This window comes from Penicillium bovifimosum (assembly GCF_028826915.1).
Source record: "Penicillium bovifimosum strain IBT 22155 chromosome Unknown utg000003l_segment0_segment0, whole genome shotgun sequence".
Classification (NCBI taxonomy): domain Eukaryota; kingdom Fungi; phylum Ascomycota; class Eurotiomycetes; order Eurotiales; family Aspergillaceae; genus Penicillium; species Penicillium bovifimosum.
The window spans coordinates 2,976,972-3,002,492 of record NW_026622712.1 but is presented as its reverse complement, the minus strand read 5'-3'; the positions used below and the strand labels follow the sequence as shown (position 1 = coordinate 3,002,492).

The 25,521-nt window shown below is 48.4% G+C and overlaps 12 protein-coding genes across 12 annotated transcripts; 4 read left to right on the top strand and 8 right to left on the bottom strand.

Annotated features, from left to right (window-relative positions):
• Positions 1 to 972: 972 nt before the first annotated feature.
• On the top strand, positions 973 to 1,690 carry N7515_004183 (uncharacterized protein; the record flags this gene model as incomplete). The annotated part of the gene is made up of 3 exons (XM_056664927.1): positions 973 to 1,154; positions 1,241 to 1,427; positions 1,487 to 1,690. Coding segments are annotated over 3 exons (573 nt in total), but the record flags the coding sequence as incomplete, so codon positions are not given.
• A 1,126-nt stretch (positions 1,691 to 2,816) lies between these two features.
• Positions 2,817 to 4,167, bottom strand: N7515_004182 (uncharacterized protein; the record flags this gene model as incomplete). The annotated part of the gene is made up of 3 exons (XM_056664926.1): positions 2,817 to 3,812; positions 3,870 to 3,916; positions 4,089 to 4,167. 3 exons carry the CDS (start codon positions 4,165 to 4,167, stop codon positions 2,817 to 2,819), a joined length of 1,122 nt encoding a protein of 373 aa, XP_056523983.1.
• An 827-nt stretch (positions 4,168 to 4,994) lies between these two features.
• N7515_004181 (uncharacterized protein) lies at positions 4,995 to 5,357 on the top strand (the record flags this gene model as incomplete). Its single annotated transcript, XM_056664925.1, has 2 exons — positions 4,995 to 5,076; positions 5,125 to 5,357. The coding sequence occupies 2 exons, from the start codon at positions 4,995 to 4,997 to the stop codon at positions 5,355 to 5,357; spliced, it is 315 nt and encodes a 104-aa protein (XP_056523982.1).
• A 1,498-nt stretch (positions 5,358 to 6,855) lies between these two features.
• On the bottom strand, positions 6,856 to 7,133 carry N7515_004180 (uncharacterized protein; the record flags this gene model as incomplete). The annotated part of the gene is made up of 2 exons (XM_056664924.1): positions 6,856 to 7,055; positions 7,115 to 7,133. The coding sequence occupies 2 exons, from the start codon at positions 7,131 to 7,133 to the stop codon at positions 6,856 to 6,858; spliced, it is 219 nt and encodes a 72-aa protein (XP_056523981.1).
• A 29-nt stretch (positions 7,134 to 7,162) lies between these two features.
• N7515_004179 (uncharacterized protein) lies at positions 7,163 to 7,930 on the bottom strand (the record flags this gene model as incomplete). The annotated part of the gene is made up of 3 exons (XM_056664923.1): positions 7,163 to 7,282; positions 7,342 to 7,617; positions 7,709 to 7,930. 3 exons carry the CDS (start codon positions 7,928 to 7,930, stop codon positions 7,163 to 7,165), a joined length of 618 nt encoding a protein of 205 aa, XP_056523980.1.
• An 18-nt stretch (positions 7,931 to 7,948) lies between these two features.
• On the bottom strand, positions 7,949 to 8,329 carry N7515_004178 (uncharacterized protein; the record flags this gene model as incomplete). The annotated part of the gene is made up of 3 exons (XM_056664922.1): positions 7,949 to 8,057; positions 8,101 to 8,166; positions 8,193 to 8,329. The coding sequence occupies 3 exons, from the start codon at positions 8,327 to 8,329 to the stop codon at positions 7,949 to 7,951; spliced, it is 312 nt and encodes a 103-aa protein (XP_056523979.1).
• A 609-nt stretch (positions 8,330 to 8,938) lies between these two features.
• On the bottom strand, positions 8,939 to 12,856 carry N7515_004177 (hybrid sensor histidine kinase/response regulator; the record flags this gene model as incomplete). The annotated part of the gene is made up of 3 exons (XM_056664921.1): positions 8,939 to 9,183; positions 9,231 to 12,742; positions 12,789 to 12,856. 3 exons carry the CDS (start codon positions 12,854 to 12,856, stop codon positions 8,939 to 8,941), a joined length of 3,825 nt encoding a protein of 1,274 aa, XP_056523978.1.
• Positions 12,857 to 15,782: 2,926 nt separating this feature from the next.
• On the top strand, positions 15,783 to 17,057 carry N7515_004176 (uncharacterized protein; the record flags this gene model as incomplete). The annotated part of the gene is made up of 1 exon (XM_056664920.1): positions 15,783 to 17,057. One exon carries the CDS (start codon positions 15,783 to 15,785, stop codon positions 17,055 to 17,057), a length of 1,275 nt encoding a protein of 424 aa, XP_056523977.1.
• Positions 17,058 to 17,426: 369 nt separating this feature from the next.
• On the bottom strand, positions 17,427 to 19,886 carry N7515_004175 (COG1/VPS51 family protein; the record flags this gene model as incomplete). Its single annotated transcript, XM_056664919.1, has 2 exons — positions 17,427 to 19,686; positions 19,744 to 19,886. The coding sequence occupies 2 exons, from the start codon at positions 19,884 to 19,886 to the stop codon at positions 17,427 to 17,429; spliced, it is 2,403 nt and encodes an 800-aa protein (XP_056523976.1).
• Positions 19,887 to 20,082: 196 nt separating this feature from the next.
• Positions 20,083 to 21,396, top strand: cdc123 (cell proliferation protein CDC123; the record flags this gene model as incomplete). The annotated part of the gene is made up of 2 exons (XM_056664918.1): positions 20,083 to 20,207; positions 20,259 to 21,396. 2 exons carry the CDS (start codon positions 20,083 to 20,085, stop codon positions 21,394 to 21,396), a joined length of 1,263 nt encoding a protein of 420 aa, XP_056523975.1.
• Positions 21,397 to 21,649: 253 nt separating this feature from the next.
• N7515_004173 (dodecenoyl-CoA isomerase) lies at positions 21,650 to 22,561 on the bottom strand (the record flags this gene model as incomplete). Its single annotated transcript, XM_056664917.1, has 2 exons — positions 21,650 to 22,289; positions 22,371 to 22,561. The coding sequence occupies 2 exons, from the start codon at positions 22,559 to 22,561 to the stop codon at positions 21,650 to 21,652; spliced, it is 831 nt and encodes a 276-aa protein (XP_056523974.1).
• A 636-nt stretch (positions 22,562 to 23,197) lies between these two features.
• N7515_004172 (putative FAD binding monooxygenase) lies at positions 23,198 to 24,896 on the bottom strand (the record flags this gene model as incomplete). The annotated part of the gene is made up of 5 exons (XM_056664916.1): positions 23,198 to 23,284; positions 23,339 to 23,797; positions 23,849 to 24,219; positions 24,280 to 24,551; positions 24,604 to 24,896. 5 exons carry the CDS (start codon positions 24,894 to 24,896, stop codon positions 23,198 to 23,200), a joined length of 1,482 nt encoding a protein of 493 aa, XP_056523973.1.
• Between the last annotated feature and the right edge of the window lie 625 nt (positions 24,897 to 25,521).

Below are 25,521 nucleotides of genomic sequence, written 5' to 3'. Positions count from 1 at the left end.
CAACCTGCCTGATAAGGATTGCTTTGGGGTACATGTTTCTATCTCTTGCAGTCTGGTAGGCCAAGGTCATCAACTGGCGTGTACGCTTTTCGGTTTTTGGGACCAGGCCTGGTAAAAGTAGTATTTGACCATGTTGACAGTAGACAGTTCGTTGATGGGTTCGGCTTGATGAAACCGAGTAACAGATATCGAGGCGTGTTTGGGAGATAGTTTTGATTTTCTCAATGAATAATGAACGAGGAGATTGAATGAACCATCAAATCCGCTCTGGAAAGTACCTGGCTTTTATAAGAGTTGACGAGAGCACATGGAACTACCTAGGCCATTCTATGTAGCGGATTTCCTCTGCCGGGCGGGGCTTTCCTATCTAAGCTGCCGCCGCTTTTATGAGGGCGCTCAGAGTCAGGCTCACTGAGTAGATTTCAGTCCGGACTCCGGGTCACTGAGCTGCCCAGAGCCATCACGTGATAAATCACTGATGTCCAATGACCGCGCACTGAGCGCTCACTAAGTGCTCACTGTCCGCTCAGTGATTACTCAGAGGATCATCAGAGGCATCTACTGAGCACTCAGACCATGCTCAGACCATACCCAAAGGAGCGCTCGGGTCCCACAATGCTGTTTATCTTGTGTATTTTTTTTCTTGATGGCCCTAATCATACCCTCATTTCTTTGAAGTGGTCTAGGTATGCTCCAGCTCACCTCTTTCTTCTCGTTCTCCACCCACCCTCACAAAAGAAACGCGTCAAGAAAATGATGACGCAAAGTCACAGATACAGCTTTTCATCTGCCATGAGGTGGATCATGAAAAAGTTCTTGTTGCTGCCTGTCTAGAGTTGCTTGTGCCTTACGCCCAAAATATAAATTGAAGCTTGAAGTCCTCTCTGGTCAATCCATTCTGCTCACCTTCTCTCTTCCCATGCTTTGACATCTGTGTCCTATCGTGACGCTCTCTTGAGTTTCCAATCTGTGATGGGTAGGCGACAATTTTTTGCACAGCGAGACGAGTTCGCCAAGAAGAAGCGCCGTGAGCGGTTGGAGAAGAGCGGATATGTCTTCGGAGCACATGCACATGAAGATGCGATTCGAGACAAAGACAAGAGGATCGAAAAGACCAAGAGGATGTACAAGGAACACGCTGAACTATGGAAGGAGTAAGGTCTTTCAATTGTGATGCCACTGATCCCAAATGAGTCGAGCAAAACGGGATACGAGGCCACGGAACGGGCGCAAATTCCAGCCCTCCGAGTCATAAGCTTATCAAGGAGTTTGTGCGTTGGTACATTCATTCCGCCCAAGGACGACTCAGTAAGAATGGACGACCAGTAGCAAAATCTGTGGTGTCGTTCGCGGAGCGATTTTTTGGTGGCCTCGAAGAGGAGAGACAAATGAGCGTTGCTCTGGAGGATCGGAAGGAAATATTTAATGTGAGGCTGATTCTCTCTCCTTCTTTCTTTGGCACTAGTCAACACTAACCACAAAGCAGTGGATCAAGAGGTCATTGACAGCAGAAGGCATCATTGAAAATATCGAGTCCCCAAACCATTCCTTTGCCAGGAAAGATTTCCTCAGAACGGTTGCATCTCTGTGGCAGACAGATCATCGCCGCTTCATACCAGGGTTGCTCAAGGTCATCATCTTATTTACTCTCCAGCTGTACCTCTTCACCGGAGCAAGAATCGGAGCTGTCGTACCTGCCCACGAAGATAAAAAGGAAAGAGGACTTCGATACAAGGTAAGGGCACTCCAATGAGGCTTCCTTTGATTGAAACTGATTCTTGTCATAGCACATCGAACTTGTATTGAGTGCCAGGATATGACGTCGTCAGAACCAAGTGCTCCGAGGTTGGAGGGTACAGCCATGGCGATGGAAAGGAGCGGAACCATACGAGCTTGGAACAGATACCAAGCAGAATTCCAGTCTTGGGTTCGACTGGGAACCCAGTGAAGCGCATTTGCGTCGATAGCCTTCGCGGCGATGGCACGGCAGAGGTAAGCCATTTGCTCTTCTGTTTGCATGGTGCTGTGTCCTTTCGGATCTCCATACGCCTTGTACAAGAGGAAGCACCGGGACAGCATTAGGTGGAAATTGCAGTACCTGTTGCGTAAAAATTCGCGCGCTACGGTGATACGAGGCGGGGGCATTAATGGTCTCTTTTGATAGGAAGATAGTGACTAATACCACTCCTGAAGTTCGTGATCAAGACTTTAAGCTTCGGATATGTTAATACTAGTGGATTATGCGAAACGATGCTGGAGACGGTTGCTGATGTGACAGAACTAGGTACTAGCTCTGAAAGAGGCCGCAAGATGATCGTCGGTATAAGAGAGAAGTGGGCAATAATGTGTTCATCGCGCTACTATCCCAGCGTCCACGCATTGGCTACCTGCATATTTCGACATCTATGTTGTTTATCTGGCTATTCTTTCCTCCATTGTTAGCCTTCCCTTCGCCTAATCGCTTTGTGTCAGAGTACGATTGGAAGATTTTAGTGGTAAGCAATCATCACGCAGCTCTGGAGTATAGTTATGTTCTGTCGAGACTATCACCATCGATCCTACCTGATGCCCTCAGATTAACCAAGGTGATGTAATGATAGCACGCCTGCGTTGCCGATCCTCGCATGGGGAGCCCTTCCGGGCCCGGCAGTGATCCAGGTTCCGACCCAAAATGGGTTCTGCAGAAGTATACTCCCTACGTTGGTCACTCAATAAAACATGAACGAGAGTGGCACTTCTAGCCTTATCGAGAATGTCGTGGTCACAACTTGGAAGTTAAGATCTAGAGTGAAAACTAGGAATTCATATCAAATTGTTCAATTGAAGACTAGACTACAGGGTAAAAGAAGAGCAATAGAAGAGGACTTAATGGGAGTGGCTTTCTGCCGCCGTAGGCAGCTGAGTTGCCGTCCAGTGACCGGACCGGAACACCGTGTTACAACTTGGCAAACGTTGTGGCCACAAAGGGAATAAGAAAAAGAAAATATAGTCTCGGCGCAATGCAGAGAGACCAGGCATAGGAGCATAGCGATGAACTGGTAGAGCCGCCAATAATGAGCAAATACAGGAGCATAGCGACAAATGACTTCTTGCGTGGTTAGATCGGGTCCTAAAACCCACTCGTCTTTGAAAGCCCGGCGGCGGTTCTGCTGGTGGTTGAAGTTGTTGCCATCTGTGTCCTCGGGCTTATCCATCCTGGTCGGATCCTGTTTAACCCTCTTGCTTTCAAGTTGCCCCTTGTCACCATCCGCGGGTCGCTTCTCGCCTTGATGGTCTGGTGGGGGTCGACTGCTCCGGATGTTGACTAAATTGTTTTCTGTCGGCCGGAAGTATAGATCACGAAGTGTCTGCAGTTGATTGACTGTTTCTTCGTCAAGGGAGGTGATCCTCGGACTCCCGAGGGCCATAATGCCTCGTCGCAACGTTGCAATTGGTGCCCCATGCCACTGTTTGGAAGTCGTAACGCCGAGCTCCTCCGGAGAGATAAGGCCTGGGTGTAGGTAATCTTTAAGAAAAATTCGACGGTAGAGTCCACTAGTCGCACCTTCTGAGATCTTGTTGTTCTTCATGAAATGGTCCTTGTACATGACACTCGTCGGGACCTTTCGATCAAGAACGCTGCTAGTGGTAGATCTCCGCTTTCTATAATCATGTTCAAAATCGATAAAGTACTGCAAGTCGGTCGGTATGAATATGACACCTGGGTCGTGATCTCGATCAAATTGCATGTGACAGCTTCCACAGAGCGGGATCCCATTTGCTGCCGACGTCAAGCTGAAGTCGATAAGGCCCGCGTTCAACCAAAGGTCCACCTATCCAAACATGGTTAGCCATATTCCAGCTGAACCAGCAGCAATAGTATCATGCACCTGCTTGTCTTCTTTTCGATCACATGGCAGATCTGAGGGTCTGTAGACTGACACACCCAGCAGTAATTTCCAGCGAGCCGTTTGATCTCAGTTTTTGTGGCAGTCGAAAAGACGTCAGATTTCACACAAGACTCAGTTGATGCCAACGACATGGCAGAGGAAGAATTTGTGTGCCTAGATGCAAGTGACCTAGCGGTATGAGGCGACGTGAGGGCGAACTGAGCTCAGATGATTGTCTTCGGCCGCCTGGCGAGGGTGGCGGTGGCATTGCCTCACGCTCGGGATCTGGTTCAGTCATATTTTGGTCAGTTGTGTTTTATCGAGAGGGATGTGTTTGGAGTAACCTACACCAGAGAAAGGGGGTTGGAATGGTTTGGTACACAGGTCGGTCCTTCCTTGAAGCAAGTCATGATGGTGAGGTAGTCGCAGCTGAGTGAGGGACAGAACCACGGTTCCGAGGCCGAATATAGCCCTTTTTGGCTTATGTTATGCCCGGGGAGTCCAGCAAGGTGATGTGCTCACCACAACACAGCAGGAAGTCGCTATTCGATTTTGGGTTCTAACGATTGGCACCAAATGTTAGAGCCCAGAGTGGAATACCGCCTGAGCTTTTTGGACCCACTCGTCGTCAAAGCTTAAAGTAATACAGTGTACATCGATATGATTGACCCGTATTTTCTTAAGAACAGCAGGTTCCGATACATAGATACCCGCAGACCTTCAATAGCAGTAATAGCTACGTTTGCATGACCAAAGAAGATTTGTTTCTAATTGATCTGCCTCTTTTTTTCTAATTCAACAACGTCTTATTGACATCGCTGAACGCTTACCGCAATGGCCCGCAAAATGGATGCTTCCAAGTCAGTATCTCCGCCGCAATCTCGTCAAACATGAGGTACATCATATTAAAAGAGACAGTCGCTTCAAACGTAGCCCGATATCTATTTCTACCTATGCTAAGACTTCATGTCTGAGACTATGGTCTGCTTGAGCCTGCCGGAACTTCGTTGTTTACTTTCAGATTGTATGACCCGGCTCTTCTCTCCAGGAAGTTCGCGCGAGACAGTTCTGTTCGGAGATCCAGACCCCAACCGAGATTCGTTGAGCGGTTTTTTGGAAGCAAATATGTCGAAAGAGCAGCCTATCATTTCTGCTGGTTCAGGCTCTGGTGTATCTGCTAGAGACTCAGAGCCAATTCGTTTTGCACGTGTGTTACCCTTTCCTCCTCATTAACATCAATCTCTAACCAAAAAAGACCGTGCGAATTTGGTTTCCCCCAATGGACTCACACTTATGGAAGACATCAAAAGAAGGGGTCTCAACGATGGAGTTTTTGATGCCATTGCTCTTCAAGACCTTCGCGATCAGTATCAAGCCCAGGGTGACCATGGCATCACGAATGAAGCATTCCTAGTGGATCTTGCGGTGCTTGAGGTCGGTATTTCAGGGGTTTTGGGGAAGTATGGATTACAAACTTCGTTCCTCTGAGCGGCGATGATCCGATTATTTTGCAACAACCGGTGGAAGATCTCGACTCAAAGAAAGCGCTTTGTTACCAGCACCTTCAGCCCAAATACCTGCAGGAATATGCAAAAAGGTGCAAACTTGCGAAAGTTCTCGGATATGAGATCCACAACGTTTTAAAGGACTGGTACAAGGGTTGTCTCGAAGATATTTGTAACCGCTTCAAAAAGCTCGGTTACTGTTGAGCAAAGCAGATATAATTCATTTCATATTTCTCACTTGCACCGATCACTATATAAGGCTCAATTCAGGACGAGCAAAAAGTCGAAGTTTGGAGAGTCCATTTCACACATTATGCTTCGATATCGAGCCCGTAGCATTCTCTTCACTTCACTATCGTAAGGCCATCTCAAGAAAATAATCAAGCCCTGTGATGCTTCAGAAGATGAAGCATCAAAATGCCAAGTCATCAGCGCTAGCATCAGGACACTACCATGACTAAGACCGGGTAATATATTTCTCACGTGGAGGTGTAAGTCATTTTGGAGACAAGGTTCCTGGGGTCTTCTGCTTCTCAAAGTGTTGGAGACATCTAGCAATATTCTAGCATCTTGGCTGAGGTTTTCCGAGTACCTCCGTTCCAAGAGTGACGGAGATGCAATTCTCAAGAAGAGCATTGCCTCCAAAGCAATTTTTGCCGGACCGTACAGGATTTGGATAGGAATCGGGGCGGGCTTCTGATGTGAGCATACCATCGTCACCAGGGAGAGGGGCGGGTACTCACCATGGCTAGATCTTTGGTAATGACCAGGCGCAATTGATAGCCACCTTGGACAGTTGAGATATGTCGCTTTATAACCTCCTGGGTTGAATGAAGAAGCACCAACTTAAGTTCGAAACCTCTCCATTGATGCTGTTACCACGTGCTCGTCTATATGATTTGAATTCGTTTGGCAAATTGGCCCCATGGAGTGCTTCTCCCCTATCTCGCTTCTATTGCTTCTACCAAGCTACGTGCAAGCATTTTTGGGATCCAAAATCGAAATAAACGAGGACCTAGAGCAAACGACCCCGACTGCTGCCAGCTCCTATAGGCTGACTGAACCTGCTGTAAATGAGCCGGAAAATACTAAACCAGCGGCTGGTTATCACAGATGAAGCACTAAAATAATCAACAATCTATTCTGTCAGCGGGTATTGTACATAAATGATTTTGAGGGAAAAAGGAGTAATTCCAATCACCTTAGATCAATTAAACGGCAATCTCGCGGCGTTGCCTAGACCTTTCGTCCCCCGAAAGCATGAATAGATATAATTCTCCTCACTCTGCACCTATAGTTCCCCAAACTACTCTATTTGAATTTACTCTATAAGTCCTCTTCCTCGAGCCATATAAATCAGCAAAAGTCTCTTCTCAACACAAAAAGGTCTTGCCGGAATGTCCTCACCTTCATTCTTCAACATTGGAATTATCGATGTTAATCCAGAATTCAACCTATTTTCTGACGTCCCAATGGCCAACCTAAACTGTGCTTTCTTCATTTTCGTTATGAAGCCATGCATCCTGTAGTAGCTCCTTCGTCGTACTTCGTTCTTCGGGTTTCCATTTGGTCATCCGGTTGACGAAGCTAATAAACATCCTCTTTTCTTCCCCATCAAACTTGGAGACGGTGCTTTCAAAGCTAAAGTTACTAGGGACAAGGTCTTCCTTTTTGAGTGTGCCTGAAATGTAGTGTTAGTAATAGGGATAAGATAACTATTCAATTGAAAGATCCACTTACCAGCAGTCGTATAGAACATTGATGTCCTCTTGCCGCGGCAAACAAAGTCTAAGGGGCAGGACCCAAAAGCGACGGTATATATGCAAGATGCGTTTCTTCATCAATAACTTCAATCGTGCGTGGATCAATTGATTTAAACAGTGTTCGTCCTTCTAGAAAATCCCATAGCTTCATTTAATGGTTAGTTGTCTGTGCTAGTATGTTGTTGAGGGGGAGACACTGTGTACCATAACTCCCAGACTCCATATATCAGCACTATACGTGTACCCTCTGTCAAGGATGACCTCTGGCGCACGATATACCTCCGCCTGGATACAGCCGTCCTGAAGGTTATCACCTTGGACTGCTATGTCAAAGTCGACGACTTCAATCAGTCCGATAATGTCCTTAAGCGGTCCATAGTCCTTACGGGATAGATAGATGATGCGTCCATCGCTGCAATGCTTCTGAGGTAGTGGGGTTTCAAAACTCATCTCGAGCATTCTGGGATAAGAGGTCACGATCTTCCAGGCGTACCATTGTGTTATCCGGTTTTAAGTCTGTTTCTTCTGAATGAGAACCATATTGTTAACTAACACAAATAAGAATTCTTACCGGTATGAATGATATGACATTCAATGTGGAGATAATCAAGCGCTTGGAGTATTTCTTGGAGTTTTTTTTAAAGATCTCGGTGGCATCACGCGATCTTGCCATCGTTGGCAAATTTTCCCAGTGACTCACGTAAAGCTTCGAAGACAAGACATACATGACTCCCTCAGATTCCCTAAACAGAAAACGAGTCAAGTAATTTTTGAACGAAACGCCAACCCTCATGTTGACGGTTCGCTCTCGTTATATGCTGCAGCACCTCCAGCTCAGCGCCACCAGCAGCAGTTTATCGTGCGTGGGAATTATTGGAGTTAATTCAAGAGCCACATATCGCTCGTTCGACCAGCGCCGCCTGGACCGTCAATACGTACCTCAGAATGTGATTAGGTCAATACGAACTGGTGAAAGTCCCTTGCAAGCCACACACTCGATCTGCTTCCGTGGCCAAGCTTGGCCGGAATCTGATATCGGTCGTTAAGTATTTCACCGATCCCCTCCGGATAAACAATAGGCTGATTTGTAGTAGGGAGAGTTCTCTTCGATCACCAAGGACGGGTCGATTCGGGATGGAAGGGCGGATGGAAATGCCCAGGGCGACTGGCGAAACGCCGTGAAGGGATGCATGAGAATATTAGGAAGATTCCGCGTCAATATTCTGCACAAAGCCAAAAAAAGAATGACACAGGTTCATATGGCTTTTATGGAGAGAAGGGGTGTAGTCCGAACTTCGAGCGAATATGGCTAGTTTGGAATCCCGCAGGGCTTCGCGCCGCAAGTGGGACATTAAGGAGATTGACTGGCTAGTCACATGTCGCAATATGTCTTGTGCATCAGCGCAGCGCTAAAAAGCAATGCGGGTTCCAATCTCTAGGGAGCTCAGGTCAAAATCGCGGCAAAGGGCCCAGCATCAAGTAACTTCAAAAACAACGCCAGGACCATCCCTATCAAAATACGAAGCACTTCAGGATACAGGGGCAGAGTGCCCATCCTTTGAACAAAATTCTGTTGGGCATGTCTGATAGCAGCGTAGTTTGGTGTTCTTTTTGACTCGGTCCTAATCTCGCCATCAACATGCTATTATATCAGAATAGCACATCATGCAAGCGAAGATATAACTAGAGCATTTTACTGATCAACACACTTGAAAATCAAACAAGGCTTCCTTGTACAAGTATATCATATTTACTGATTTCGTTACTATCTGGATCTCGTGAACCGTCCCCCGTCGCTATATCACGCACCGAGCGTCTCAAGCAGGGAGTGTATGTTCTGCCGACTAACCGGTTTTTTCAGATAGATATCGATTCCAGATACATATGCCTCCCGCTGAGCATCATCACTATCCAACCCTGTCAAAGCCACGATGGTCACCGGGTACCAGGCTGGCTTTGAGGAAGGAGTTGATTTGAGATGATCCCTTTCAAACTGCCGAATTCTTTGACTGGCTACAAACCCATCCATGACTGGCATCGAGAGGTCTAATCTTGTTAGATAAGGGTTGGAAAACAAGGGAATGTTGACATACCTAGAAGAATCATTCCAAACTTCCCAGGACTAGCTTCAAATTCCCGTACGGCCTCCAGTCCATTCGTTGCTGTCGTGTAATTCAAATCTTCTTTCTTCATATAGGCAACAAGGATTTTCAGATTGACAGGGTTGTCTTCGACCAGTAATACCGACGGACGGCAGCTGCCTGATGTCTCCTCTGAAACAATCCCCGAGGACGAAGTTTCTCTCTGTGGGGCAGGAACATCCTTCTCAATTCGACCTTTGGAAGAGGTGTTAGAGCTTTCGTTATCCTGGTTTACTATGATATCTTCCGTAGGTCGTTTGCTGATTTTCATTCTGCCGTCTGGTGCGGTTCTTGGTCCAATGTCAAGCGGTAGGTGAGAAGATTCTGGCATTTCAACCCAACGCGTCTCCTCGGTGTTGATGGAACCTTGACCATCCAGTCGACGGATACACAGCCCCAAAGCCTTCGCGAGTTTGCACGGTCCACAAGGCTGGCTTATGAACTCAACAACAGATTCTTGGTTTTGGCTCATGGCACGCGCGCACAAATTGTGCGCAGTCTCAGGAGACCGAGAGATTATCACCAGCGGCGAGAACTTACTCGCCTGATCAAGAATGAGCGACTGGTTCTCTTTCACGTCTGGACTGTCGAGATCAGTATGCACCATCAGATAGAAGTCACAGGGGGCGGTATCCCCGCCCTGAAGAGACACCTTCTTGACCGTGAGATGGAACCAGTCATGGCAGAGTCGCTCCAAAGAACTGTAGAGAGTGGCGTCTTGCTCGCATGCAGGCGATGAGCCAAATCCAACCAGACCGATTGTTTTACCTTTGGCTTGATCCCTGACGAAATCGTACGCTGCGCTCGGTGAAGATCTATCAGACGTATCTGGTATTGTGGCATGCCTCATAGGAACTTCGATGGATATCTCAGTTCCTCGATTCTTCTCGGAGGTAACTTCAATAGAACCGCGAAGAGAAGCAAGCGCTTGGCGAACAATGCTCAATCCCAGTCCAGTTCCAGAGGCCAGGGCATCCTCTTGTGAGAAGGGTGTGAATAAGCCGCCTCGCAGGTAATTCGCATCAATGCCCTGGCCTGTGTCTTTGACGGTCAAGGTGACCATATATTGGCTATTGGGATCTTCAGACTGAGCAGAGTCCTGGCTTCCTGGACGAGGTACTTCGGCAGCCTTCAGCCCCACATAAATGAAACCTGAAGTGGTATAACTCAGTGCATTGCTGAAGACGTTCATTAAAACGCGGCGCCAACAACCAGACTGTGTGAAGAAGTTCCATTCTGCGGCCTCATGGATATCCAAAATGACGGTCACTTGCTTGGATGGAAGGACAACTGTGTCTGACTCTTCTCCCTTGTTCACAGACCGAGGCTGTGCACGTTGGTGATGGTAGAAGCTATGACCCGCAAAGACGCTCTCCACCACTTCCTCTAAAATAACATCTAGCTGGACGGCCGCATAGCCAATCTCGCAACTGCCGCGCCGGTTGTGCTTCAGTTTTACTCGATCCTGACCTGGATCCTCGCCAGGTCTATGTGTTGTTCCATAATTGATCTTGGACTTTCTAATGTAAGTGAAATCGAGCAAGTTATTCAAAGTGTCAAGGAGGGTACGTCCACAAGACTCGATCGTGTGAACCATTCCTTGTTGAAGTGCATTCATGAATGTGTCGCCTAACAAGTCTGAAGTTCCGAGGATGCCATGCAGTGGGCTTCTCAATTCATGCGAGATGCTGCTAACCAGGTTGGTCTTGGCTTTTTCCGCCATCTCCACATCCAGTCGGTGGACCTCGGCCATGACACTATTGCCAAAGGCACGAAGGTACGCGAGTTCGTTTTCAGATGTAAAGAACCGTTTGGGAGAACTAGTCCAGATAAGAATACCAGAAATCCATCTCGATTTGTGGGAATCCCACAGAGGCAAGAAGATAATGCTCCGGGCGCCCTCGAGCACCTTGATCAGATTATTGGCATCCCGTCTGTGGTGTGGCTTCTGTATTCTCTTTTTGGTTTCAGACCCCGATATCTGTGTTGAGGTCCCGGGGGAATTGCCACTGCTGCTGTCATCGGATAATACCCCACTCTCGTTGTAATTGAAAATTTTACCATGGGGGTACCTATTCAACATAGCTTTCAAGACAGACCCCCGAAGCGCACATTCATTACCTGACTTCGAACCAAACCTTGACTCATCATTAATGGTGGAGGATTGTGAAGTTGAAGAACCCAGGGTCTGACAGGTGGTAGTGTCTTTCTCAGAACTCGGAGCAGAAGGAACCCTGATGCTTGGCGCACTCTCGCAACCTCCTGAGTCGGTGCTGTCCGCACTGCTTGCTGTCTCATCTCCTGCCCGCGCTTTTCGCGCTTTACCGCGCTCATCCCCCACACGCCCACCGTAAGAGTCCATGCTCGCATCGAGGAAGGCAACGCCTTCCGCTTCAAGAGATTCTCGAATCAGGTTCGCCGCTCGAGAGAATATCTTCTGCAAAGAGACTGAACCCGTTTCATCCGGTATGTTGTCGCTCGAGACAGAGATTCGGAACGTTGCCTTCTCTTGTTGATTCATATCCGTCTTCGGTTCACTTTGTTCCAAATATCGTGGATTGCTGCTGGAAAATTTGGTCACTGAGACGGGGGTTGTGGCCGCCGAGCCGGGACTCTCCACGGCATCATGTGAGATATGGGGAAGGTCCGGCAAATGCCCTTTCTCAAAGGGGCGATATGGATGTTGTCGGGATGGAGAGTAATCTTGTGCTTCTTGTAGGTCTTGCTGTTCTTTATTCAACTGTCCCTCCACAATCTCGCCAGATTGTTGACCTGTAGAAGCATCTTGCTCATTTTTTGCCTCAAGCCATGAATCGCGGAGCGTAGTCTTGCCTTCTACGAAACTCCCCAGACCCAAAATCATTCTTTTAGCCTGAGTATGCTGGCTTTTCGCTTGCACCAAATCCAAGTATTCCATGACGGTCGCGGCCATTCGTTTCATGAACCTTATCGATGGTTCGTCGAGCCCGGAGTGCCGAGGTTGAGTATCGAAGATGCAGTATGACCCGATTGTGATCCCCCTAGGACTAACAATCGGTACTCCAGCATAGAACTGTGCCCTAGAAAGACATTCCGCCAAGCTGGAGATTTCGATATGCCCACTCTCCTTCATGTTTGTTATTACGAGGGCGCTGCCCCCAATAATCGCAGGATCATCCGAAGGCTGCGACAGTGGGAGAGCTGCGACGGCCCTACAGACACTATTCCGGTTAGGCAAAACACAGCATCCCAACCATAAGTCGTCGTGACCATCGAGATCCGGTAATCCAGTAGCCTCGGCTAGAATATACTGATGGGTGCGATCGAAGAGCGATATCATTGCCCGTTGGGCGCCTAGCCTCATAGCACTTAGTTGGGCGAAGGATGTTAAGGCATGGTCTTGCGATGGTTGCGCAACGAAATTCTTCTGACTGGCGTCATCGAACGGAGCGAAGGGATATGCGGAGTGATCGCGCGGGAGATATCTTGGTGAGTTAGTATGAAAACAAAGGCCATCGACGCACTGCCAACCTGTATAATTCGCGCTCGTGCGCCATATTGAAAGATGACTGCGCACTGGTCTGCTCGGCCAAAGTCATTGTGTTGGATGTTGCAGAGGAAGAAGATCTCTAAGATGTGTTCTGGTGATCGATTAAAAAGTTGGGGCAATGAGATCATCCTCACGCCTACAACGTTGTATGTCAGTTCAGTTGCGACCTGCGTTCTATCCCTATTTAACGTTTGGGTCACGGTTGAACAGCAAGGTAATTTTCAACTACCCTGCCCACCGCCTTCCAGGCTTTGCGAAGGCGGTGGGCATTTATTATGCCGGGTAGCGATGTACAGTGGTGTTCCAAGAGTATTTGACCTTGGGTACTTCCGCCGCCTAGATCCCGCCTTTCAATATTGCCTGGCGGAAACGTGAAAAGAGTGCTGAAATGACTTCAAACACAGTATATACCAGTGCGTTAGGATGCGCGAGTTTTGAACAACCAGATATAGTAGGCACTAGGCAGTCTAAATCGCGGCCAAAACCTAAAGTGGGCCAAAGTACCCAAGGTCAAAAACTCAGTGGTACCAGTGGCTTCCTGCCTCGGGTGCTGAAAGGCGGGGTAATCGGGCATACAATCAGGTCATTTAATACCAAAAGTTCAAGCATTCTCAGCCATTCTGTAACGTGTATCCTGATTGTTCCGGCAGCCCGGTCATTCCGGCAGGCACGTCAAATTCTCTACTCCTCACCATACCTCCTATTTCCAAACGCCTAGCATGCCGCCAATCCGTGGTAAAAAAGCTCAGAAATCAGTTGAGCAGGAAGGCAGAATCCTGCTAGCAATTAAGGCCATCAAAAATGGCCGGACTACCTCCATTGCTGCTGCTGCGAAAACCGTGGAGATCATACCCCCCAGACCGTTAGCAAGAATTAGCCAACAGAGTACATCAAAAGACATCCCCAACTTTCTAGTCGATTCTCTCGTAAATATGACTATAAACGCGCCTTGCTGGAAGATGCAAATACCATCCTTGGGTGGTTCAAGCTTATTGAAAAAATGATTGCTCAATATGGCATCATCTCGGATGATATCTACAGACAAGCCAGTGTTTGCGATGGAAGCGAGTGCGACGGCAAAGATCATTACACAGTCACTCTACACCGGTCGGAGGGGCGTTTTGCAACCTGGCAATCGCGAATGGTGACTGTCATTGAAACAATTTGCGCCTCCGGGCGAGCGCTCCCACCATACATTATCTTCATAGGCAAAAACTTCATGAAACGATGACTTGGCTACCTTCCAAAACATTGGACTCTTAACGTTAGTCCAAACGGCTGGACGAGTAATGAAATTGGCGTTGATTGGCTCCAAAGACACTTCGTTCCGCAACTGAAATGGAAGTCAGACGAAAGGAAAACATTGTCTTTTGGTCCTTGACGGCCACGAAAAGTCATCTCACCGCGACATTCGACAAAATTTGCCAGGAAAACAACATTGTACCAATCTGCATGCCTCGGCATGCCTTTCATCTTTTACAGCCTCTTGATGTTGGTTGTTTTGCGGTGTTAAAGCGCTCTTACGGAAGGCGGGTTGTGGAATACACCCGATTAGCCATCGATTCTATCGAGAAAGATGACTTCCTTGAGATCTTTCTAGAAACTCGTAACGATTCATTCAAACACTCTATAGTTCAGAGTGCCTTCACAGCTACTGGTTTAGTGCCATTAGACCCCGATCGGTTGCTGTCAAAGTTGAACATTCGCCTTCAATCTCCGCCTCTACCGGATCGACCAGTTTCGCAAGGTTCGACATGAGGTAGCAATATCTCTACCGGTATGCCTCAGATGGCTAGGCAAGGCTCGTTCTGGTCTAAGTTCAGCTGCTGATAAGATCTCTTCGCCTACAAAACGTGATCTTCAACAGTTCTACAATATGTCAGTCAAACTAGTTCATGAGAGGATCTTGATGCGGGATGAAATCAAACTTTACGGGAGGGGAATAGAAAGCAGACAAGCAAGAGGGAGAAATCAAAGAAGCAGATATCCCACAAAGGCAGTTTAACAGAGCTTCCGGATCCTACTCCCAATGTTGGTGGCGAGGAAGGTGCCAGTGTGAGATATATATCTGATCCTACACCCGCTCCAGAACCCGATGTTGAACACACATTCCCTGTTTTACCTCCTGTGCGTCGGCAAATCACCTGTTCTGTGTGTGGTCAGAAAGGGCATTCCATGAGGAAATGCTCCAAAACCTAGTTTAATGAAATTTATGGTGTTCTGGTCGTTTAATTCGCGTTTAAAAAATGTAGAAAAGTTGGAAGTTTTGATCGGCGTTGAAAAAGGCGAACAAGATGGGAGAGGTCGAGAGTGGTGATCCTTGCGCCAGGCCTGCGTTCGCCCGGGGCTGTGTCTCGGTTCAGAAGTTGTCAAATCCCATGTTGGCGTGCCGATAGCTCATGAAGCTGGCAATCTATTTCCTTGCTTGATATTGGGGTCCTTGTCACCTGTAGCGAGGCATCCAGACTTACCCAGTTCACCCCGTCGAGGGCGCCTTTGATGTCGAACGAGATCAGTGTCATCACTTTGTGTCTGTACCATGCTTTGTCGATCGCATTAGATAGCACTAGTAAGGCTTGCTCCGTGTTCTGTGATCGGCTTCATTTATGATGTAAATTCACATCAAGAAAGGGGCCTACCGTACCGTAACAGCTAACTTATCAATTTTTTGTTGTGGATGTATCAATTCCCTGATCAGATCAGGCCGCTCCGAGGCGTGCTCAGTTCTACCCAGTGAGCGAAAAGCGGCAAGGTCTGAGCACTAAAACGGAAGGGGAAAGCCAAGAAGTGGCAGAGGAAATCCGCTACATAGGACTGTGAGGGAAGGACTACGTTGTCACATGATGGACATGATGGGAGGAACTGGCTGTAGTGCTCTTGATCTCTCTCTTCTGTTTCTTTTCTCTTTTAGTTTGTCCCCAGTCTTGTTGTTTGAGGCAAAGGAATCGATTTATTTTTTCTGCACTACTGCTCTTATGTCTCACTCTCCCAAGGATGATTTCTCGCATCACCTTTATGAGTTCATCGAAGAAGTGGAAAAGTTAGAAAGCTATTGCGTGGGAGGCTATCACCCTATAACAATCGGTGATTCTATTCATGATCGCTATCAAGTGGTTCAAAAGCTCGGCCACGGCACGTACTCAACCGTCTGGCTAGCCCAGGATCAAAAATTTGGCAAATACGTCGCTATCAAAGTGTGTACCGCGAATTCGAACCCACATGAATTCAGCGTCCTTTCGGAACTTTCCACGCAACAAAGCTCAAGCATTAGCTTAGGAAAGGCAATGATACCTTCGGTATTAGATAGATTCGAGATTCGAGGACCGAATGGTACGCACCCTTGTTACGTGACAATCCCGGCGAGAATGAGTCTTTCCGATGCAAAAGATGGATCATATAACCGCCTCTTCCAGTTAGAGGTTGCTCGGGCCTTGGGTGCACAGCTAGTCCTTGCAGTTGAGTACGTCCACTCTCAAGGGTTCGTTCACGGGGATCTTCATTATGGAAATGTTCTCGTCCAGCCACCTTTCGACCTAAACCAACTCCCTGTGGAGGAATTATACAAAAAGTACGGAGAGCCGGATTTTGAAGCAATACGACGGTTCGATGGGCAACCGCTCCCACCAAATATCCCATCACGGGCCGTGTTACCAGTCTGGCTCGGTGAAGCAAGTGACAATCTTAAACTCTCAGGAGCCAAGATCTTGCTCAGTGATTTCGGAGAGGCGTTCTCCCCTTCCAAGCAACAGAGATTTGAGTCCCACACTCCGCTTGTGGGCCGACCATCTGAGGCTCGGTTTGAACCACATAAGCCTCTGTCCTTCCCATCAGACATCTGGTCACTCGGATGCTCTTTATGGGACATCATAGGTCAGAGCTCACTTTTTGACGGCATGTTTGCCACCGAAGATAGCATTACTTGCGAACATGTCGATACACTTGGTATGCTGCCCCCGGAATGGTGGGATAAATGGGAGGGGCGACATGATAGTTTCACGGAAGATGGCAAACCGATCAATCGGAACCCTTACCGGTCGTGGGAGGACCGGTTCGAACAAGATATACAGGAGCCTCGACAGAGGAACGGCATGCCGCGCATTGAAATGGCCGAGAGAGATGCTATCTTTAAGATGCTGAAGTCGATGCTTGAATTCAGGCCTGAGAATCGCTCTACTGCGAAGCAGGTTCTCGAATGTGAATGGATGGTCAAATGGGCTTTGCCTGAGTACGAGAAGATTCGAAGCATATGATTACAGCAAAGCACTTCCGTTGCATGAATCGTCTGCGTACCGCCTCATACTGTGACTACCATGAATTCCCTCTCAACCATCATATTCCTCATATCGCTGGTCAGCCTAAGTCACTTTCAGTTCTGTTAGGTTGTTACCTTCGAGATGTGGATGCTCAATCCCACCGGCCGGAGTTGTGACTGAGGCATTATCTGGCTAATGATTTTATGATTGTACGATTAGACGATGTTATGAGATATGATTCTATGAGTTAGAATGTATGATGTGTTTCTTTACAAGCTATCTTCTGTCCAAACGTAGATGTAGTACAATAATGATTCTCGCTATAGATGGGGAATTGGCAAGACACGTTGCTGCAGATGTAATACCTCAACGTCCTGCCAAAAGACCAAACAGCATCTCTGTCCGAGACCAGGACTCATTTGCAAGCTTCTTAATCATCTCAACAGTCTCCGCATTGCAACCAGCACTCTTCTGAGCTCGCTCGATATTAGCGAGCTGATTCTTTTTACCGAGCATCTCGGAAAGATACAGAGAGTCGAAGAACAGCTGCACCTTCCAGTCATTAAGTCTTTCACTTTGATCTGAATCAGTGCTCTCAGACGTAGTCTTCTTCGAACCCTGCTGTTCCTCCTCGTCACCGCTAGTGTGTTGATCATGCTCCTTCTTACTCTCGGTTCCACTGGTATCTGCACTATCAAGAACATCCAGCGAGGACGAGAACACAGACCCAAGCTGCATTTTCAAATCCTGCTTCAACACCTGTACCGTGGACGGATCCCACAGATCCAATCCACACGTATTCATAGCAAAAGTAAGACGGCGCAGGAGCTTGAAGCTTGAAACCGATGGCTGAACGGGTATAGCGGGTTCCCCTTCCCAGAGTGAGCGACCTGGTAAGACTTTGATTTTTCCTGTTTGTGGGTGGTTCAGCGGGGACGGAACGAAGCTCGGCGGACCGGCCTTGCTCATGACTTCTGTTGCTAGGATTTTCTGTAATTCCGGGACGATATCGGACGAGAAGATGAAGTCTGACGATACGAAGGTGGCAGAGATATTTCGTCGGATGAGTCGGATGAGTCTAAGTAGGAAAGTGGCTTTTTGGCTTGAATGCGAGGGGCCGAATGACTTGAAGGTGTCGCTGAATGATGTTTGTAGAGCGCTGAATGCCTCTCGAACTGCGGAGTGCAGGGAGTCAGACAGATGCTTGGGATCATCCTCGTTGAGTAGAGGTGTGATGTCAATATCATCATCGTCGATCTCGGTGCCGATGAAAATATCAGTCCAGCGCATGCGACGGAGAGAGTCGATTGACTCGTTGACTTCTTCGATTGAGGATAGCCATGCTTCGTATTTCACGAGTACGGTGGATACGTCTTCATCACGGCCCAGCAGTCTGTCTGCCACAGTTCTTTTGAATGTTTGTGCGCCATTCATGTATTCTGCAGTGGTGAGATCGGAGTCCCACAGAGATCCGACGGAGGTGTGGTCGACTTCCTCCCACTTTGATATTAGGGTTGAGACTTGAGTTCCGACGTCGTCTAGGCTTTGGGCTTGTACATTCAAGATTCTTCTGAGATGATCATTGAAGATATTTCGAAGTCGATCAAGGACATCCACTGAGCCGTGTATGATAGTTGATCCCCAAGATGAGAGCCACAGCTCCACAGTCTCGGTACGCAACGAAAGAAGTTCGGAGAATTCAGTGCTGTGAACCAGGGTCTTTTGGCAGCCTTCGGCGAATTTCTCGAAGGCATGGAGAGACCATTCTTTGATCGATTCGATGCCCTGGCTCCTGCTTAGTTCACTCAGTTTAATCCATGGGGTAAAGTTGGTGACATCTGGAGCTACCCAGCGGCCCAGAACTTCAACTTCCAGGCCATCTAGGGTCTGGATCTCGGGATCGGCAAGCAGAGGTCGAGCCTTGAGCTTTGAGAGAACGTCGGCAAACTGACGGGATCGCAATACCTTTGAGACCTGTAGCGTCTGAACAAAGAGTTTGAGAGCCCTGGGTATGTTCTCACGAGACGAATCCAGCTGGCTGGTTATAACGTCCAGACGCACTTGATGGAAATGATGGATGGCATCATCAGAAGAAGAGCTCGTTGCAAGGCAGTATGCAGCCAATGATTCGATAATGACATCCTCTGTGGCATTGGCAGATGCAAGGCGTTTATCAATTCGTTTGAGAAGGGTTCGCCGAAGGGAAGCCAACTGATTGCGGAGATCGTCAAGGAACGGAGGAAGCGATTCGTGTTGTGATAGTGTCTTGTGTAATAATCGAGAGACAACCAGAATCTTTGCAACCAACAAGAGAGATGTGCGACGCCGTAGCAGCCGGCTGATGGACGTTGTGCATCGGTGAAGGAAAGAAAGCTGCGCGCCAAACGCGTGTTTTTCTGCGTCTGTAGGCCCAATATCAGCCACAGCTTCCTCATATCCTCCAAATAGTTTCTTACCTTTCTCAGCATCACCAGTCTTTATTTGCCGGACATGGACATGCTTCCTCTCCACGAGTCGGGGATTGCACCGACGTCCCACGTCGGCTAGGAGGCTTTCCACGTCCTGAATGTCGCGGTTCATAGCCACAATTGTCTCGGCAGTCCCGACTAGCTCACGATATCTCGTCCTTCATACAGATGATAAGTTAGTAAAATCACACCTATCCCGGGGATCAATGACCTACCCTACAAGAGCTCGGAGCTTCTCCTTATTGCTCGCGATGTCCCGGCGCAGCTCCTGTTCCACACGGCGAACCGTGGGAATCGGGTATTGGAATGCATCGTGCCACGACTTCAAGCTCTGAGGATCAGGTGCCTCAGGAGCCATGCTGGCGGGATAGGCGATGAGACCGTGGGAATAAAGAACAAGTAGATCAATGCGACGCGGATGCCTGAGCGCCTTGGCCTCCAGGGTTACTCAGCCTTATCGTTATCGGCACATGATGGCAGAAAAAGTCCCCCGCCACCGAGGGGGACATCGCAGACGTCTGGAATTTGAGACCTCACACAAATCTATATACAAAATGCCATTGCTTGAGTCTGAGCCTGGTCCAGCGGAGTCATCAAGTGATCTCCCAGATCGCCTCCCATTCCCACCTACTACCTACTCCCACATCTTGCACTGCTCTTATCATGACTGGCATCAGCGGTATGCTACCATATATGACTCAACACCAAACATATCTGACTAAAAGCATAGTTACCGCACCCTCGTTCCCAGATCGCGTGTGATCCCGTTGACTAGACCCTTTGTCGAATACCTCCGCGCCGACGGCATTGTCCTTCCACCTGAAGCCGTTGCCCCCACCGACGATGATAACCTGGACACATTCTCCGATTCGGGCGAGGAGGAGCCCGACCCATCCACCGAATGGAATGAGATTCACACCCAGATCAAGAACACGATTGCCGATTTTGGAGGCATCGTAACCCCGAAACTGAACTGGAGCGCCCCGAAAGATGCAACATTCATGGCCGCTACCAACGACACCCAATGCCGGTCTCCAAATGACATCTATCTCCTATTGAAGAGCAGCGACTTCGTTACCCATGATCTAGACCACGCCTTCGACGACTGTGTGCCGGACACAAACACCCCATCTACCGTTGACTCACCATTGCCGGAGATTCCGTATTCCCTGGTTCTTCGCAAATATGTCAACTTCAACCCGTCTCTCGAGTTCCGTTGCTTCGTGCGCAACCGCGTGCTACTATGCATAACTCAGCGTGATCAAAACCACTTTGACTTCCTCTTCCCCATGCGCGATATGCTCCGGTCCCGGATCCAGTCATTCTTTGACGAAAAGCTCAAGACTACCTTCCCGGAAGACAACTTTGTGTTTGACGTGTATATCCCGGCACCGCATCAGCGCGTCTGGTTGATTGATATCAACCCATGGGCGCAGCGTACCGATCCGCTGACCTACAGCTGGCTCGAGATTCTCCAGAAGAAGGATCCGATTGGTGTGCAAGAGGAAGATGACACGGCGGAAGAGTTTGTGAGGATTTCTCTTCACGATGGCAAAATCGTTGACACTGGGGCGGCGGAAGAAGAAAAAGACGGCGAATCAAGTTCTTCCGACTCGGAGGGAGAGAACGAGGCCGCAGAAGGGGATGACGAACAGGCTCCCTTCCTCCCGGAGTTCCGTCTGATCAAGAAGGACGATCCTGAGGCGTATGCATTCAGCTCTACGCAGTATTCGGCTCACAAGGTGCCGAGGGAGTTGGTGGATGCTTCGCTCCAAGGACCTGGCGGTATGAGTGAATTCATGGGCCAGTGGCATGAGATATTGAAGAAGCAGGAGCAGGAAGATCAGGCCAGCAGTGATTCTGAATAGGAGAATCTTGGTGGGCGTTAAGTTTGATAAAAGCGTGTGTGAGGTGATGGCGTTTGGAAATTTGCAAATATTGGGAATTGCATCATGGATCACGACATGATTTACGCAGTATCGGTGATTCAAAATAACGACATGGATACATTCAGATTGTACAACCGAAGAGCCCATACCACATGTGTACAGTGTAATGAAGGCCCGATGGGCAGCTGTATTCTTATAGCTATATACGGAGAGATCCGACCACTTTAACCTCCTAGAGCTTATGTCTCTTCTCACCAGACGCCAACCGCCTGAATTCCTCCTGGGGATAACCAGCCAAGAACCGCTCAAGACCGGCAAAGGCCTCAATGCCATTCTGGCGATCCAAAAGCTCCCTCTCAGGCCGTCTAATCAACTCCTTAATGCCGAGCAAACTAGTCTGGTTCAAGTGTGTACCAAGACGATCCTCAACCTCGGCAAGCACCTTCTTCAAGAAACCCTCGGAATCATCCTTCTTCCCGGAATCAGGCGTAATAACCTTATTAACGAAGCCCGCAGCAACAAGCTCCTCACAAGTAATCCGCTTACTCATGATAAGAGCCTCGTTGGCCTTAGCAATGCCGAGACGCTCGACAAAGGCGCGGCTGGCGCCGCCCTCGGCAACGAGACCGAGCGAGGAGAACGGGGTCAGGATGAAGGTGTGCGGGGCAGCGTAGATGAAGTCCGCATGGGCGACGAGCGCAGCAGAGAGACCGACAGCAGGACCGTTCAGCGCGACGACGAGGATCTTGGAGTGATTGTAGAAAGAGCGGGTGACGTCGACGTTGTTGGCCACAAAGCCTTTGACGAGCTCGCGACGGACGCTGGAGCTTAGGCCGCCGGTGCCGGGACGGGTGCTATTTACGTCTGCGCCACTGTGGGAATGAATGTTAGATTTGCTTTTCATTTTTCTAGAATTTCCACAATATGATTGAATGATAGAAGGAATGACATACGCCGAGAAGAAACGACCAGTTCCAGTGACGACTGTGATGAAAATATCCTTTCGTGCATCGATCTCGCGCAGGCGCTCGCCTAGCAGGTAGTACAGATCGGCATTGAGGGCGTTTAGCTTGTCGGGCCGATTGAGGGTCACGATTGCTACGCGATCCTGGTAGGAGACGGTGATGATATTCTCGTTTGACATTTTGGGAATATTCAAGGATGGAAATATTCTTGACAATAATGAAAAAGAAGGGGATGCAGCTGGGTTTATCAGTGGAGCTGTTATGCGATACCCGGTCATCAAGCGCCGAGCTGGTGGCTTTGCGGGGAGCCGAGGCCCGCGGTGATCAGGTCGATGACATATCTTTCAGGCATCAATTTATGTGGAGAAATGAAAAGCATCAACTACGGAGTACACAGTAGCGAGCCTGGCCGGCGCGTATGCGGGGTCGATGTTATACGCGTATTTCCTGGGCATATCAGGTTCAGTAACGAATACGCAGTGCTGCGTATTCCTGATCCAGTCAATTGCGATGCCATGCCTCCATAAAAGCGGATCAATAGGAGAGCCCACTGTACTGCGTGCATAAACAATGCCCTTATGACTATGAGTTATGACTTATGAGACACTTTCATACGACACTCTGAATGAGAATACCCTATAAAGATGCTAGTGAGAAGACTTCCATAAATCTTGGTCCGCTTGATGCTATCTTAACATTTCCAATCAATAAGAAGATTATCGCTTTTGCCTCCCTTGCATCCCCTCTCCGGTAATTTGCTAGAGATGACGGGAATACGTAGATATCAGACTCGCCAATTGGCACGTGCATTCAATCTAAGATTCAAACAAATGCATCAAGTCGATAGTCGAACCTGGGTCGGGTGTATTATCCACGAGACTTCTAGACGCCAGGATTACCTTCTGTAAACAGCGGTATAGTCATGAATCTAGTACTAACTCAGAAACCCTGTATACCTGGAGCTTGCCAGAGCGATACCACAACAACGCCATCGTCAAAATCAGTAAAACAGCCCCAGGCCATGCGAAAGTTGTTTCTTTCTTCTTCTTGGATATCATCCAGCGAGGACCTGAGCGCTGTGGTAGTGGAATGAAGGTCAACGCCGTTGCCTTATCAAGAATCTCCATAGCTCTTTCAATCGGGTCATTTCCAGAGTATGGCACGTAATACCGCAAGACAAACTTCCAAAGAAGGTTATCGCGTGTCTGTAGTTTCACCACCATGCGTGAAGCCTTGTAAATTCCCGCCATACGACCAACTTGCAACTTATTGAATCGGGACAGGTGGTAGTCAATCTGCTGATCAGAGAGGCTGTGGGGGTAGCTTCCTCTTTTCAGAGCGTCATATAACACGTTGGCCAGAGAAGCAGCATCTTCAATGGCGCAGTTGGCACCCTGTGCGAGGTTCGGCGTCATCTGGATATGTGTTAGACTCATAGTTACTGCCAACTGATGACTGGGCCGTACCTTGTGCATGCTGTCGCCGATACAGACCATCCGTCCGAAGTGCCAATTTTGAAAGATATTTTCTTCCAACGGAGTCATGGAGTATGTCTGTTGCCTTTCCCATATCTGCGAGAACTGAATATCCTTCCATATGTACATGTCCTTCAGCTGTTCGCATATTAAGGAAGCATTGGTGGACGAGAAACGGGGTGCACTGCCGTATGCGTATGTCTTATCCAATTTCAAAACCACGAACCAGGAAAGCTGGCCCTGAAGCCCAGGGGCAATGATGAAGGACTTCCCGTCATAGACGCTGATATGCAGGTTGCCAATGTCCAATCCAGGAATCTCCGTGGAAATGCCGAAGATACAGGCATAACTCACTGTCATCCCTGATTCAGCAACATGTTAGCCTCTTTACTCAGATGTTATGAGAATGCATATCAGCCTACCGTTCTTTTCGTTCTTCGGGATGGTGCCTGGCCGCAGCGTATCGGCGAGGTGCCACATTTGTGTCCGCACACAACTATGGACGCCGTCGGCCCCAACGATTAGGTCACCTTTATAAGATCGTCCATCTCGAGTATGTACCTGTACCCCACTGGAATGATGATCAATCCGAACAACAGTCTCGCCCACGTGTATCTTGGACTTGTCAGGAAACCCATGATACAGAATGTGGAGTAGCGCCTGCCGACTAATGAAAGCCATTGGGAATCCGAAGCTAAGAAGACAATCAGTCACCTATCCGAAACACAATATCCTGCACAACATACGCTTCATGCATAGCCTCGGGGTACGGGTTGCTGAAATGGAAGCCATCTGGATAGCGAACATGGGCTACACGCATAGGCTCGATGAGCTTCTCCACGGCGTCATACATGCCCAGCTGCTTCAGGATTCGGCCTCCATTGGGCATAATCCCAACAGAGGCCCCTTCATGGGCTGTAATCTGGGCTCGTTTCTCGAGAACGGTGCATTCGATGCCTGCCCTTTGTAGACAATGTGCCAGTGAAAGACCCGCAATGGACCCCCCGACAATAATCACCGTGAATTTGGTCTCATCCATATCTTCGCAATAGCAGCTTACACCGGAAGGTGACGATTAGCTGCGAGGTGTAGGATAAGTAATCATATTACCAGAAATCTTCAGGGCCGTAGTTTAGGGAGCTATGATCTCAAATAGGAAGCTACAATTTCAAATACAAGTTTCTGCTTCTGTCCAACTGCAACAAGCAAGCTAGATTACTCACTATGACACCCGTGTCCACTGCGATCCTACCTTGCACAGCAAGCTATATGCATCTTAGTGACCGATTTGGCAGCTTTGTGAGAGCCAGCCAATCGGTTTGCGTCGGTGCCGTTTGCAGTCCAGTCCGGCCCCGGAGCCATGGTAGGCTATCGATTTAATCTCCGAGTTGATCTGAATGACAGGTGATAGGCAGATTAATTTCCGATTTGGACAGTTGGGGAATCGGGTGAAGTTTGCATAGAACTCTATACGCACTCCTGATTCTACAAGTTGTGCGGCTCTAAAGCAAGTATCTTGATCAAAAGTTGATTCATGACTATGTGATTCCTGCTATGACACAGCGAACATTTCATTGTACGAATATTGCTCCCAGGTCTGGAGTCACTTCGGTTCCCTTTTCTGGAGAGCCTCTACTCTTCGCTCGTACTTCCGAATGTACCAT